Source organism: Nerophis ophidion, linkage group LG15, assembly GCF_033978795.1.
Source record: "Nerophis ophidion isolate RoL-2023_Sa linkage group LG15, RoL_Noph_v1.0, whole genome shotgun sequence".
In the NCBI taxonomy this organism is placed as follows: Eukaryota; Metazoa; Chordata; class Actinopteri; order Syngnathiformes; family Syngnathidae; genus Nerophis; species Nerophis ophidion.
In genome coordinates, this window is record NC_084625.1 from 49,172,457 (window position 1) to 49,189,210 (window position 16,754).

At 37.5% G+C, this 16,754-nt stretch overlaps 1 protein-coding gene across 3 annotated transcripts in view; it reads left to right on the top strand.

The window, feature by feature from the left end:
* Nucleotides 1-707: 707 nt before the first annotated feature.
* col11a1a (collagen, type XI, alpha 1a) overlaps nt 708-16,754 on the top strand; it is a 240,558-nt gene continuing 224,511 nt past the window's right edge. For all 3 annotated transcript variants that reach the window (XM_061922326.1, XM_061922327.1, XM_061922328.1), the window contains exon 1: nt 708-1,154. In XM_061922326.1, the coding sequence (XP_061778310.1) occupies nt 1,046-1,154 (109 nt within the window). In that variant the 5' untranslated portion in view covers nt 708-1,045. The remainder of the gene's footprint in view (nt 1,155-16,754) is intronic.

Below are 16,754 nucleotides of genomic sequence, written 5' to 3' on the forward strand. Positions count from 1 at the left end.
AATAGTTGTGCCATGAAAAATAAAAACTCCAGGTATAAATAAATGACATAAAAAATAGATGATATAAATAATAATAAAAGTATTTTTTTTAAATAAAACCTGTGTCATGAAAAATAAAAACTTAGCTCAAATATCTATTTTTACCCATACAGCTAAAAAAAATGTTGTTTTTTTAAATAGATCATACAAACAATAATAAATAGAAAATAGATCAAATAAAACCAATGCCTTAAAAAATGAAAAATGACAAAATCATCAAGGGCTCAAATATTTATTTTCCTCATCATGCAATGTAAAAAAAAAATAGATAATATAAATAATAATAAATAAAAACTCCAGGTATAAATAAATGACATAAATAAATAGATAATAGAAATAATAATACAGAGAAATAGATCAAATAAAAACCAGGTAAAAAAAATAAATGACATAAATACAAAAATAATATAAATAATAATAAAAATATGCAGGAAAATGTATAAAAAATGTAAAGAGAATTATTCATTTCTTCATATGTTTGGAAAAGTTCAGTCACGTGACCAAAACTCATCATCACGCAAATCACGTTAGCGCGCGTGCACGCGCGCTCTTACAAAACGTCCACTTTCCAAGGTCCACGACGCCTCCCCAGGCGCGCCTCCGCGGGGGACCCTCAGAGCGCCGCGCGCCGCGGGGGCCTTTTTTTTTTTTTTTTTTTTTTTTTTTTTTTTTTGGGACGATGGGAGGGACCCACGGGAGAATTTCCAGCCCCGTGATTTGCTAATCGGGGGCCCCGGTTTCTCCCCTCAAGTGTAAACGTCGCTGCGGTGCGCGCAGGATCTTTTCCCCCCTCCGGCCCTCCTCCTCGCCCCCTGGACCCAGCAAAGTGTAGCCAGTGCACGCAGAGCCCGGGAACGGAGGATCGGGGGCCCCGAGACACGAGAGGCGTTTACAACTCCCCACTCATGGCTTTCTTCTAGTGGAAAAGGGCTTTAAGAACCGAACGAAAAAAAAAACCCAACACCCTCAAAACCTTGAAAAGTCGCACCGAGGCTTGACGGCGAGCATGGAGACGCACAGGTGGTCCACCAGGTGGAAAACGAAAAGGTGGCTTATGGATTCCACTCTGGCGACATTGCTCACCTTTACCCTGCTTCTACAGGCGTCCACGGAAGGTAAGACATTCATAAAAAAAAAAAAAAAAAAAAAAAAAAAACACAATAAAACTCTCTTTCTTATTGGGCCCTTGGGGGCCACTTTTCACTTTACCGCATCAAAGTCATCCCAAACCGCTTTGACGCACGGAAATCGATATTCACCTCAAAATAAACTCGTTTTTTTGGGGCGGGTCGATTCAAATATCGATAGGACCAATATCGATACGGGTTATGATATACATACACTTTCCCCACTTCTTTCTTATTCTGTTTTTTTTTTCTTCGGAAATCGATATTCACTTCAAAATAAACTGTTTTTTTTCCCCACTTCTTTCTTATTCTGTTTTTTTTTCCTTCGGAAATCGATATTCACTTCAAAATAAACTCGTTTTTTTGGGGCGGGTCGATTCAAATATCGATACGGGTTATGATGTACATACACTTTCCCCACTTCTTTCTTATTCTGTTTTTTTTTCCTTCGGAAATCGATATTCACTTCAAAATAAACTGGTTTTGTGGGGCGGGTCGATTCAAATATCGATAGGACCAATATTGATACGGGTTATGATATACATATACTTTCCCCATTTCTTTCTTATTCTGTTTTTTTTTCTTCGGAAATCGATATTCACTTCAAAATAAACTGTTTTTTTTCCCCACTTCTTTCTTATTCTGTTTTTTTTTCTTCGGAAATCGATATTCGCTTCAAAATAAACAGTTTTTTTGGGGCGGGTCGATTCAAATATCGATAGGACCAATATCAATACGGGTTATGATGTACATACACTTTACCCACTTCTTTCTTATTTTTTTTTTTCCTTCGGAAATCGATATTCACTTCAAAATAAACTGTTTTTTTTGGGCGGGTCGATTCAAATATCGACAGGACCAATATCGATACGGGTTATGATATACATATACTTTCCCCACTTCTTTCTTATTCTGTTTTTTTTTCTTCAGAAATCTATATTCACTTCAAAATAAACTCGTTTTTTTGGGGCGGGTCGATTCAAATATCGATAGGACCAATATCGATACGGGGTATGATATACATACACTTTCCCCACTTCTTTCTTATTCTGTTTTTTTTTTTTCTTCGGAAATCGATATTCACTTCAAAATAAACTGGTTTTGTGGGGTCGGTCGATTCAAATATCGATAGGACCAATATCGATACGGGTTATGATATACATACACTTTCCCCACTTCTTTCTTATTCTGTTGTTTTTTTCTTCGGAAATCGATATTCACTTCAAAATAAACGCGTTTTTTGGGGGCGGGTCGATTCAAATATCGATAGGACCAATATCGATACGGGTTATGATATACATATACTTTCCCCACTTCTTTCTTATTCTGTTTTTTTTTCTTCAGAAATCGATATTCGCTTCAAAATAAACTCGTTTTTTTGGGGCGGGTCGATTCAAATATCGATAGGACCAATATCGATACGGGTTATGATGTACATACACTTTGCCCACTTCTTTCTTATTCTGTTTTTTTCTTCTTCGGAAATCGATCCATTCATTTTCTACCGCTTATTCCCTTTCGGGGTCGCGGGGGTCGCTGGCGCCTATCTCAGCTACAATCGGGCAGAAGGCAGGGTACACCCTGGACAAGTCGCCACCTCATCACAGGGTCAACACAGATAGACAGACAACATTCACACTCACATTCACTCACTAGGGCCAATTTAGATATTCACTTCAAAATAAACAGTTTTTTTTGGGGCGGGTCGATTCAAATATCGATAGGACCGATATCGATACGGGTTATGATATACATACACTTTCCCCACTTCTTTCTTATTCTGTTTTTTTTTTCTCCGGAAATCGATATTCACTTCAAAATAAACAGTTTTTTTTGGGGGTGGGTCGATTCAAATATCGATAGGACCGATATCGATACGGGTTATGATATACATACACTTTCCCCACTTCTTTCTTATTCTGTTTTTTTTTTAATTTACATATTTATATATATATATTTTTTAAGTATATTGAACTTATTTTGCAGTATTGACATTTTTCGCAGACAAGTGTCAGTAAAATAATAATAAAATTATCCCCTCAACTCCCCCTCAAAATGGATTAACTCGCTGGACTAAAAAAGACAATGTAACATACATCCATAAACGCGGATGCATATGCAAAAGTGCAATGTATTTATCCGTACAGTAATCTATTCATTTGCTTTTTTTATCCTGCACTACTAAAAGCTAACGGAACCAAATTTTGTTCTTATTTGTACTGTAAAATTCAAAATTGAATGACGATAAAAAAGGAAGTCTAAGTCTAAAATTTTCCTTTTAAAGAATCCTTCGAAATATGTCGGGATGCGTCAATGCATCGATTTTTGGAAAAAAAATGCTTTGGTTGCTTCGATTCATCGTAGCCATTTGGACCCCATGGAGTACCCGGAACTCGTTTCCGCACGGTCACTGCGATTGAGCGTTCATGAGAGCGGTGGCGCGTTTACAAACATTTTCTATTCATGCAAAAGTGCAATTTTAATGTTTAAAAAAAAAAGAATGCAGTTCATAGCCAGCATAAATATCATTTTCTACCGCTTGTCCCTTTTTGGGGTCGCGGGGGGGTGCTGGGGCCGAAAATACGCCATGAGACTATAAAGTGTGTTTTATCCGCTTGCTCTATTAATCAAATTGTCGTATTTGTTATTGTTTTACAATTATATCGAAATCATTCGAATTTTGTCATAGCTCGGTTGGTAGAGCAGCCATGCCAGCAGTTTGAGGGTTGCAGGTTCGATCCCCGCTTCCGCCATCCTAGTCACTGCCGTTGTGTCCTTGGGCAAGACACTTTACCCACCTGCCCCCCGGTGCCACCCACACTGGTTTAAATATAACTTAGATATTGGGTTTCACTATGTAAAGCGCTTTGAGTCACTAGAGAAAAAGCGCTATATAAATATAATTCACTTCACATCCCTCCGATGTATACTTTACTGATGGAAATTGTTGTTGTTTCAACGTTAGGTTTGAGTCGTAGAATACCGGTTGGAGAATGACCAAATTTCAATGGTCAAATCAACTTAAAAAGAACCCAATGTTGATTTAACGTCGTCGAAAAGCATGTTGTTTCAACGTTAGGTTTGAGTTGTAAAATATTGGTTGAAAAATAACCAAATTTCAATGGTCAAATCAACTTAAAAAGAACCCAATATTGATTTAACGTTGTCAAAAAGCATGTTGTTTCAACGTTAGGTTTGAGTTGTAGAATATTGGTTGGAAAATAACCAAATTTCAATTGTCAAATCAACTTAAAAAAAAACCCAATGTTGATTTAACGTCGTCAAAAAGCATGTTGTTTCAACGTTAGGTTTGAGTTGTAAAATATTGGTTGAAAAATAACCAAATTTCAATGGTCAAATCAACTTAAAAAGAACCCAATGTTGATTTAACGTCGTCAAAAAGCATGTTGTTTCAACGTTAGGTTTGAGTTGTAAAATATTGGTTGAAAAATAACCAAATTTCAATGGTCAAATCAACTTAAAAAGAACCCAATGTTGATTTAACGTCGTCAAAAAGCATGTTGTTTCAACGTTGTGTTTGAGTTGTAGAATATTGGTTGGAAAATAACCAAATTTCAATGGTCAAATCAACGTCGGAACCCAACATTTATTTAACGTCAAAAGGCATGTTTTTTTCAATGTTGTATTCGTGTTGTTGAAAATTGGATGGATAATGACTAAATTTCAATGGTCAAATCAACGTCAAAAAACCCAATGTTGATTTAACGTCGTCAAAGAGCATGTTGTTTCAACGTTAGGTTTGAGTTGTAAAATATTGGTTGAAAAATAACCAAATTTCAATGGTCAAATCAACTTAAAAAAAACCCCAATGTTGATTTAACGTCGTCGAAAAGCATGTTGTTTCAACGTTGTGTTTGAGTTGTAGAATATTGGTTGGAAAATAACCAAATTTCAATGGTCAAATCAACGTCGGAACCCAACATTGATTTAACGTCAAAAAAGGCATGTTTTTTTCAACGTTGTATTCGTGTTGTAGAATATTGGTTGGAAAATTACTAAATTTCAATAGTCAAGTCAACGTCAAAAAACCCGATGTTGATTTAACGTCGTCAAAAAGCATGTTGTTTCAACGTTAGGTTTGAATCGTAGAATATTGGTTGAAAAATAACCAAATTTCAATGGTCAGAAACTGACATTGATTAAACGTTGTCAAAAAGCATGTTGTTTTCATGTTGTAATTGTGTTGTAGAATATTGGTTGGAAAATGACCAAATTTCAATGGTCAAATCAACATCAAAAAAACCCAACGTTGATTTAACGTCTTCAAAAAGCATGTTGTTTCAACGTCGTATTTGTTGTAGAATATTGGTTGGGAAATGACCAAATACCAATGGTCAAATCAACGTCAAAAAACCCGATGTTGATTTAACATCGTCAAAAAGCATGTTGTTTCAACGTTAGGTTTGAATCGTAGAATATTGGTTGAAAAATAACCAAATTTCAATGGTCAGAAACTGACATTGATTAAACATCATCAAAAATCACGTTGTTTTGACGTTATATTTGTTATTGAATATTGTTTGGAAAATGACCAAATTTCAATGGTCAAACCAACATAAAAAAACAACGTTGAATTAACGTCTTCGAAAAGCATGTTGTTTCAACGTCGTATTTGTTGTAGAATATTGGTTGGGAAATGACCAAAATTCAACGTCAGAACCCGACATTGATTCAACGTCGTCAAAAAGCATGTTGTTTCAGCATTATGTTTGAGTTGCTCAACGGCAGGACCTAATCCAACCACTTCTCAACGTTGTTTCAATGGTCTTGTGTCTGCCGAGATTGTGGATATACAGAAACATAAATATGAATAAAACAAGATTAACCGCAAACCCACAGACGGCCAGCAACTTTTAACGTACAAGAGCCGTTAAAAGATTCGAAAGGTACACCAGGTATTATTCCGTTGACGGCAAGTTTGATGGTTTTTTTTTTCCGTTTTCCAAAAACTACCACCTTCTTTTGGATTATCTCACCAGAAGGGTTTATTTTTGGAATTTATTATATCATCATTTATACTAAATTTAGACGTTAATGACGGATGGCATGAAGGCAATGTAATTAACCCGGCGGGCACAAGACGTTGAAACAACGTTGAGAACTTGTTGAATTAGGTCCTGGCATTGAGAGACTCGAACCTAACCTTGAAACAACATGCTTTTTTGACGACGTTTAATCAACGTTTTGGTTCTGACGTTGATTTTTGGTCATTTTCCAATCTATCTTCTACAACTCGAACTTAACGTTGAAACAACGTGCTTTTTGACTTTGTCGGGTTCTGGTTGATTTGACCGTTGAAATTTGGTCTTTTCCCAACCAAAATTCTACAACTTAAATACAACCTTGAAACAACATGGTTTTTTGACGATGTTGGGTTCTAGTTAATTAGACCATTGAAATTTAGTCATTTCCCAACCAATATTCTACAACTCAAACCCAACGTTGAAACAAGGTGTTTTTTGACATTGTCGGGTTCCGGTTGATTTGACCATTGAAATCTGGTCGTTTCCCAACCAAAATTCTACAACTTAAATACAACCTTGAAACAACATGGTTTTTTGACGATGTTGGGTTCTAGTTAATTAGAACATTGAAATTTAGTCATTTCCCAACCAATATTCTACAACTCAAACCCAACGTTGAAACGACGTGCTTTTTGACGTTGTCGGGTTCCGGTTGATTTGACCATTGAAATTTGATCTTTTCCCAACCAAAATTGTACAACTTAAATACAACCTTGAAACAACATGGTTTTTTGACAATGTTGAGTTCTAGTTAATTAGACCGTTGAAATTTAGTCATTTCCCAACCAATATTCTACAACTCAAACCCAACGTTGAAACAACGTGCTTTTTGACGTTGTCGGGTTCGGGTTGATTTGACCATTGAAATCTGGTCGTTTCCCAACCAAAATTCCACAATTTAAATACAAGGTTGAAACAACATGCTTCTTGACGACGTTAAATCAATGTTAGGTTCTGACGTTGATTTGACCACAGAATTTTGGTCATTTCCCAACCGATATTCTACAACTCAAACCTAACAACGAAACAATGTGCTTTTTTACGATGTTGGGTTCTGGTTGATTTGACCATTGAAATCTGGTCGTTTCCCAACCAAAATTCCACAACTTAAATACAACGTTGAAACAACATGCTTCTTGACGACGTTAAATCAAGGACAGGTTCTGACGTTGATTTTGAACATTGAATTTTGGTCATTTCCCAACCAATATTCTACAACTCAAACCTAACATCGAAACAACGTGATTTTTGAAGATGTTGGGTTCCGGTGGATAAGACCATTGAAATTTGGTCATTTCCCAACCAATATTCTACAACTTAAATACAACTTTGAAACAACATGCTTCTTGACGACGTTAAATCAATGTTGGGTTCGTTCTGACCTTGATTTTGAACATTGAATTTGGTCATTTCCCAACCGAAAACCTCGATCTAACGTCGGACTTTGCGACGTTGTTTCAACGTCAGTTTTAAACGTTGTATCAATGTCTTTACCATGAACTGATTAACGTGGACCCCGACTTGAACAAGTGGAAAAACTCATTCGGGTGTTACCGTTTAGTGGTCAATTGTACGGAAATATGTTCTGTACTGTGCAATCTATTAATAAAAGTCTCAATCAATCAATCGGTCTTTGTGCCTGCCGGGAAAAGTACAAATAAAATACCGGAAAATTAACGGAAAAGGAGTGTTATATCAATGCAGTCTTGGTGGACCTGTCATCATGCGAGTGTTCACCCTATCACCACAGTGGCCTGGTCCACACTGAAGGCCAAAAGCGGACCACACCCCCCCAGCCCCGACCCTCCTCCACCGTGGTTGCCCGGCTCCTCTCCCTCTCAACTTTGCACTTAGACGTTTTTTTTCCGCCGATCCTGGTGCGAGACAATGCGTGTCCTGTGTGGGAACGCTTCCCCCTCTAAGTGGTAGAGCAGTTATTTGATGACTGTCCTTGCCGCACTTCCCTATGATTTCAAGGCCCTTCAAAGGAGGAGATGCGGACCGAGCCCTCGGCCGCACAGGCCGCAAGTCGGGGTTTAGGGATTACTGTTAGCTGGAAGCATTTTTCCAAATAGTGGACTTTTGTAGACATGCGTAACAGGGTTGTTCTTGGTAATTTTGTAACTCCGGCAAAGGGAACAGACCTTGGTTCTTTGATCACGGAGAGACTTTTGTCGGGTTCATCCTGTTCTGAGGCATCTCAGTGCGCTTTATGGCAGCCGAAGCCGCTCCTGCAGGGTGCCCTCTCCGTCTGGTAGTGTACTGACACGTTTTCTCAGCCCTCGGGGCGCAGGTTCAGATGTGCATTCCACAAGACAAAGCTCGCATTTTTACAGTCATCTGCCCCGTAATGTGCTTAAAAGGGAAACTAAGCAGGGAACCGAGCTCTTTGGTTTTATCGCTTTTTGCTTCTTGAAGCCGTCACCGACCTAAAACCATGGAGGTGTGGTCAAGAGGGAAGAAACTGATCAATTAAATGCAACATTGGATCAGATTACAGTACAGTTAATGAGGTCCCCACTTTTCACGAAGTTAATGAGGTCCCCACTTTGTATGAAGTTAATGAGGTCCCCACTTTGTATGAAGTAACACCTGCATAAAGCGGGCTTGTTTCAGCCGATGGCAAAGGACAGCGGTTTGGAAGTTTCCGGGAGGCGAGAGTTAGAGCGGGGGTATGGACAGAGAGGCATTCTTCCCGCAGATATTATTAGAGTCCCAGGGATCTGCAGGTGAAAAGGTCCTCCTCTGTGTACCAGCCAACGTCTGCAATGACACAGCGGTACACTCCGGTCTTACTCCGGTGGGAAGAGAGGGCGATACACCTGTAGTGGGCATGATATCACATTTTTCCAGCTGCCCCCCCCCCTCTTCTCCAGAATCTGCATGAGGAATAACCAAGGAATTGTCTCTGGTCTAGGTCTGCACTAGAACCGTATTTTCCGGACTATGAGGCGCACTTAAAATATTTTTTTCTTCCTCCAATCTCGACGGTGCGCCTAATGCAAGGAAAAATTCTGGTTTTGCTTACCGACCTTGAAGCTGTTTTATTTGGTACATAGTGAAATGATAAGTGTGACCAGTAGATGGCAGTCACACATAAGAGATATGTGTATACCGAAATATGACTCCAACATTTTATATGTTCCATTAAAAATATGGAACATTAGCGCTCAAAAATCAGTTAAAATGTTTTAGTACAACTTTGGTAAGCTATGAAGCTTGATGGATTGTACTGTGCTTCAACATAGGGGTATTATTATGGTGTGTGTATAAGGTAAGACATATTATCTGCGTTTTGTTTCGAAATATTATGCAAAAGCCACTTTTCTTACCTTTTGGTACCAGCTGATCTGTATTTGGGATCTGCATAAGCCCTGAAAAATTGAGCGAGTCCACCTTTGTAGTCCGTGCCGACATCGTAGTGGATAAGCTTCTTATTTTTCTAAGTTTTCCTCAATCTCCTCCGCTTTTGCCATTTCTAATATAAAGTAGTGTAAAGTTCTTACTTATATCTGTCAATAAACTCACCATTAAAGCGCTAAAACATACCGGTGTAGTGACTTTACATTATTCACCCAAGGAAATTTTGGTTATTAGAGAGTTCCGGTCAGACAGTTTTTCACTGCTCTGTTATAGTCTGAATGTCATTAAAACAATTAGCGCCATCTTTTGACACTTCTTCCACTCCCGTCCTTGCACGCTACACAGCTACAACAAAGACGATGGGAAGAACACGCTGTCGAAGGAGAGCCACGGAAATAAGACCGCTAACAAAACGGCGCATCCCGAAACCATCCTTGCCCAGGCACACCAACCTGGTTTTTGGAGTATAAATATTTGGGGTTTTGCCATCAGCCACTGGACTGACAATCTAAGTCTAAGACGAGATCTGACCAATTTAAGTCTTTTAGCATGAATTATTGAAGCCTACTGAGAAATTGGCACCAGCCGTTAGACTAGATCTGACCATTTTAAGTCTAAGACAAGATCTGGCCAAAATAAGTCCAAGACTGGATCTGACCAATCTAAGTCTATGACTAGATCTGACCAATGTAAGTCTAAGACTAGAGCTGACCAAACTAAATCTAAGACTAGATCTGACCATTCTAAGTCAAAGACTAGATCTGACCAATCTAAATCAAAGACTAGATCTGACCAATCTAAGTCTAAGACTAGATCTGACCAATTTAAGTCTTTGAGCATAACTATTGAAGCCTACTGAGGTATTGGTACCAGCCATTAGACTAGATCTGACCAATCTAAATCTAACTCTAGATCTGACCAATCTAGGTCTAAAACTACATCTGAGCAATCTAGATCTAACACTGGCTCCGACCAATCTATGTCTGAAACTAAATCTGTCCAAACTAAATCTTAGACTATATCTGACCCATCTAACTCTAAGACTAGATCTGACCAGATTAGATCTAAGACTAGATCTGACCAATTTAAGTCTAACACTAGATCTGACCAATCTAAATCTAAAACTAGATCTGAGCAATCTAGATCAAAGACTGGATCCGACCAATCTATGTCTAAGACTAAATCTGTCCAAATTAAATCTAAGACTATAGCTGACCCATCTAAATTTAAGACTAGATCCGACCAGATTAAATCTAAGACTAGATCTGAGCAGATTAAATCTAAGACTAAATCTGACCAATTTAAGTCTAACACTAGATCTGAGCAATCTAGATCTAAGACTGGATCCGACCAATCTGTCTAATACTAAATCTGTCCAAACTAAATCTAAGACTATATCTGACCCATCTAAGTCTAAGACTAAAGCTGACCATTCTAAGTCAAAGATTAGATCTGACCAGATCAAATCTAAGACTAGATCTGATCAATCTAAGTCCAAGACTATATCTGACCAATCTAAGTATAAGAGTTGATCCGACCAATCTTAGTCAAATACTAGATCTGACCAATCTAAGTCTAAGAATAGATCTGACCAATCTAAGTTCAAGACTTGATCTGACCAAACTAAATGTAAGACTATGTCTGACCAATCTAAGTCTAAGACTAGATCTGACCAATCTAAATTCAAGACTTGATCTTACCAAACTACATCTAAGACTAGATCTGACCAATCTAAATCAAAGACTAGATCAGACCAATCTAAATAGAAGAATATATCTGACCAGACTAAATCTAAGACTAGATCTGACCCATCTAAGACTGAGACTAAATCTGACCAATTTAAGTCTATGAGTATGAACTGATGAAGCCTACTGAGGTATTGGCAGCAGCTGTTAGACTAGATCTGAACAATTTAAGTCGAAGACTTGATTTGACCAATCTAAGTTCAAGACTTGATCTGACCAAACAACATCTAAGACTATATCTGATTGATCTAAATCTAACACTAGATCGGACCAATCTAAGTCTAAGACTAGATCTGAACAATCTAAGTTCAAGACTTGATCCGACCAAACTAAATCTAAGACTAGATCTGACCAATCTAAGTTCAAGACTTGATCTGACCAAACTATATCTAAGACTAGATCTGACCAATCTAAGTAGAAGAATAGATCTGACCAGACTAAATCTAAGACTAGATCTGACCCATCTAAGACTGAGACTAAATCTGACCAATTTAAGTCTATGAGTATGAACTGATGAAGCCTACTGAGGTATTGGCACCAGCTGTTAGACTAGATCTAATCAATCTAAGTTCAAGACTTGATCTGACAGAACTAAATCTAAGACTATATCTGATCCATCTAAATCTAACACTAGATCGGACCAATCTAAGTCTAAGACTAGATCTTACCAATCTAAGTTCAAGACTTGAACTGACCAAACTAAATCTAAGACTAGATCTGACCAATCTAAGTCAAAGACTAGATCAGACCAGACTAAATCTAAGACTATATCTGATCCATCTAATTCTAAGACTAGATCTGAACAATCTAAGTTCAAGACTTGATCTGACCAAACTAAATCTAAGACTAGATCTGACGAATCCAAGTCGAAGACTAGATCAGACCAAACTAAATCTAAGACTATATCTGATCCATCTAAATCTAAGACTAGATCTGACCAATCTAAGTCTAAGACTAGATCTGACCAATCTAAGTTCAAGATTTGATCAGACCAAACTAAATCTAAGACTTGATCTGACCAATCTAAGTCGAAGACTAGATCAGACCAAACTGAATGTATGACTAGATCTGACCAATCTAAGTAGAAGAATAGATCCGACCAGACTAAATCTAAGAATAGATCTGACCCATCTAAGACTGAGACTAAATCTGACCAATTTAAGTCTATGAGTATGAACTGATGAAACCTACTGAGGTATTGGCAGCAGCTCTTAGACTAGATCTGATCAATCTAAATCTAAGACTAGCTCTGACCAATCTAAGTTCAAGACTTGATCTGACCAAACTAAATCTAAGACTATATCTGATCCATCTAAATCTAGTCGTTACTACTGTGATTACATCGATATCTTTTATCGTCACAAAATCTTTTAAAATAAAATGTATATTATGTTTATAAACTGAGGAAATAGGTCTATGGACACATGAGGACTTTGAAAATGACCAACGTATGATCCTGTAGCGACTTGGTATCGAATCCGATACATAAGTATGTGGTATCATCCAAAACTAATGTAAAGTATCAAAGAAGAGAATAATAAGTGATTATTACATTTGAACAGAAGTGTAGATAAAATGTGTTAAAACAGAAAATAAGCAGATATTAACAGTAAATGAACATGTAGATTGTTTATCAATTTTTACAGTTTGTCCTTCATATAAAATGTGTACAAATGACACAATATGTTACTGCATATGTCAGCAGACTAATTAGGAGTCCTTTTTTGTTTACCTACTACTAAAAGTTGTCTAGTATGTTCACTATTTTATTTAAGGACTAAATTACAATAATAAACATATGTTTCATGAACTTAAGGTTTGTTGTTAAAATAAAGACAATAATGCAATTTTTTTCGTGGTCCCTTTTATTTAGAAAAGTATCGAAATACATTTAGGTTCTGGTACCAAAATATTGGTAAAGACGAGCGTAACATCAAGTTTGCTTCTTAAAGACGCTCAAGGATGTATTGGTGTTTTTATTGGCAAATACATATATCATATTCGTACAGTAGTATCTGCCTTTTGTGCATAATCATATGTTGTCACTAAAATTTGCACTTTATGATGGCACTCTGCAATTTTTTTTATTTTACAACTGCACTTTTTGAAATAAAAGCCCGGATATTGCACTGTTTGCTTATAACAGAAAGGGTTTTACGTAACATAGTAAATACCCTATTGTCCGGGCCATAGGGCGCACCAGATTATAAGGCGCACCGCCGATGAATGGTCCATTTTTGATAATTTTTTGATGTATAAGGCGCACCAGATTATAAGGCGCACAGCCGACTAATGGTCCATTTTTGACAAATTTTTCACATATAAGGTGCACCAGATTATAAGGCGCACTGCCGATGGATGGTCTATTTCTTTTTATAATTTTTTCACATATAAGGCGCACAGCTGATGGATGGTCTATTTTTGACCATTTTTTCATATACAAGACGCACCTTATTATAAGGCGCACCGCCGATGAATGGTCTAGTTTTTATAATTCTTTTCATATATAAGGCGCACCGGTTTATAAGGCACACTGCCGATAAATGGTCTAATTTTGACAATGTTTTCATATATAAGGCGCACCGCTGATGGATGGTCTATTTTGACCATTTTTTCATATATAAGGCGCACTTCTGCTTTATGGTCTATTTTTGACCATTTTTTCATATACAAGGTGCACCGTATTATAAGGCGCACCGCTGATGAATTGTCTAGTTTTTATAATTTTTTTCATATATAAGGCGCGCCGGTTTATAAGGCACACTGCCGATAAATGGTCTAATTTTGACAATGTTTTCATATATAAGGCGCACTGCTGATGCACGGTCTATTTTTGACCATTTTTTCATATATAAGGCGCACTTCTGTTGTATGGTCTATTTTTGACCATTTTTTCATATACAAGGCGCACCGTATTACAAGGCGCACCGCTGATGAATGGTCTAGTTTTTATAATTTTTTTCATATATAAGGCGCACCGGTGTATAAGGCACACTGCCGATAAATGGTCTAATTTTGACAATGGTTTCATATATAAGGCGCACTGCTGATGGATGGTCCATTTTTGATAATTTTTCCATATATAAGGCGCACTTATGTTGTATGGTCTATTTTTGACCATTTTTTAATATACAAGGCGCACCGTATTATAAGGCACACCGCTGATGAATGGTCTAGTTTTTATAATTCTTTTCATATATAAGGCGCACCGGTTTATAAGGCACACTGCCGATAAATGGTCTAATTTTGACAATGTTTTCATATATAAGGCGCACTGCTGATGGATGGTCTATTTTTGACCATTTTTCCACATATAAGGCGCACTTCTGTTGTATGGTCTATTTTTGACCATTTTTTCATATACAAGGCGCACCGTATTATAAGGCGCACCGCTGATGAATGGTCCAGTTTTTATATATATTTTTTCATATATAAGGCGCACCGGTTTATAAGGCACACTGCCGATAAATGGTCTAATTTTGACAATGTTTTCACACATAAGGCGCACTGCTGATGGATGGTCCATTTTCGATAATTTTTTCATATATAAGGTGCACTTCTGTTGTGTGGTCTATTTTTGACCATTTTTTCATATACAAGGTGCACCGTATTATAAGGCGCACCGCTGATGGTCTAGTTTTTATAATTATTTTCATATATAAGGCGCACCGGTTTATAAGGCACACTGCCGATAAATGGCCTGATTTTGACAATGTTTTCATATATAAGGCGCACCGCTGATGGATGGTCCCCCTTTGAAATTTTTTTCATATATAAGACGCACTGCTGTTGGATGGTCCATTTTGACCATTTTTTCATGTATAAGGCGCACCTCTGATGGATGGTCTATTTTTGACCATTTCCTCATATACAAGGCGCACCGGATTATAAGGCGCACTGGCCACGCATGGTCTATTTTTGATATTTTTTTCCATGTATAAGGCGCACCGTATTATAAGGCGCACCGCTGATGAATGGTCTATTTTTTATAATTTTTTTCATATTAAAGGCGCAACGGTTTATAAGGCGCAAGGCCACTGGATGGTCTGTTTATGATGATGTTTTCATTTATAAGGCTCACCAGATTATAAGACGCACCGCAGATGAATGGTCTATTTTTTATAATTTCTTCATATATAAGGCGCACTGCCGCTGAATGGTCTATTTATGATAATTTTTTCATGCATAAGGCGCACCAGATTATAAGGCGCACTGCCGATGAATGGTCTGATTTTGGACATTTTTTCATATATAAGGCGCACCGGATTATAAACCGCACTGCCGATGAATGGTCTATTCTTGATATTTTTTTCCTATGTAAGGCGCACTGCTGAAGGATGGTCTATTTTTGATCATTTTTTTTTAACATAAGGCGCACTGCTGATGGATTGTCTATTTTTGATAATCTTTTCATATATAAGGTGCACCGGATTATAAGGGGCACCGCTGATAAATGGTCTATTTTCTGACCATTTTTTGATATATAAAGCTCACCGGATTATAAGGCGCACCGCCGATGAATGGTCTATTTTTGATATTTTTTTCATATATAAGGCGCACTGCTGAAGGATGGTCTATTTTTGATCATTTTTTCATATATAAGGCGCACTGCTGATGGATGGTCTATTTTTGATAATCTTTTCATATATAAAGTGCACTGGATTATAATGGGCACCGCCGATGAATGGTCTATTTTTGGACCATTTTTTCATATATAAAACTCACCGGATTATAAGGCGCACCGCCGATGAATGGTCTATTTTTGGTCATTTTTTTATATATAAAGTGCACTGGATTATAAAGCGCACCGCAGATGAATGGTCCATTTTTTTTTAAAAATCATTTTTGCATATATAAGGCGCACCGGTTTATAAGGCGCACGACCGATGAATGGTCCGTTTTTGATCATTTCTTTTTATATATAAGGCGCACTGGATTACAAGGCGCACTGCTGATGAATGGTCTATTTTTGACCATTTTTATATATAAGGCGCACTGGATTATAAGGCGCACCGCTGATGAATGGTCTATTTTTGGACCATTTTTTCATATATATAAAGCTCACCGGGCTATAAGGCGCACCGCCGATGAATGGTCTATTTTTGGTATTTTCTTAATATATAAGGCGCACTGGATTATAAAGCGCACCGCTGATGAATGGTCCATTTTTTTAAACCGTTTCCGCTTATATAAGGCGCACCGGTCTATAAGGCGCACGGCTGATGAATGCTCTGTTTTTGATAATTTTTCATATATAAAGCGCACTGGATTATAAGGTGCACCGCTGATGAATGGTCCATTTTCTAATAATTTTTGCATATATAAGGCGCACCGGTTTATAAGGCGCACGGCCGATGAATGCTATGTTTTTGATATTTTTTTATATATAAGGCGCGCTGGATTATAAGACGCACTGCTGATCAATGGTCTATTTT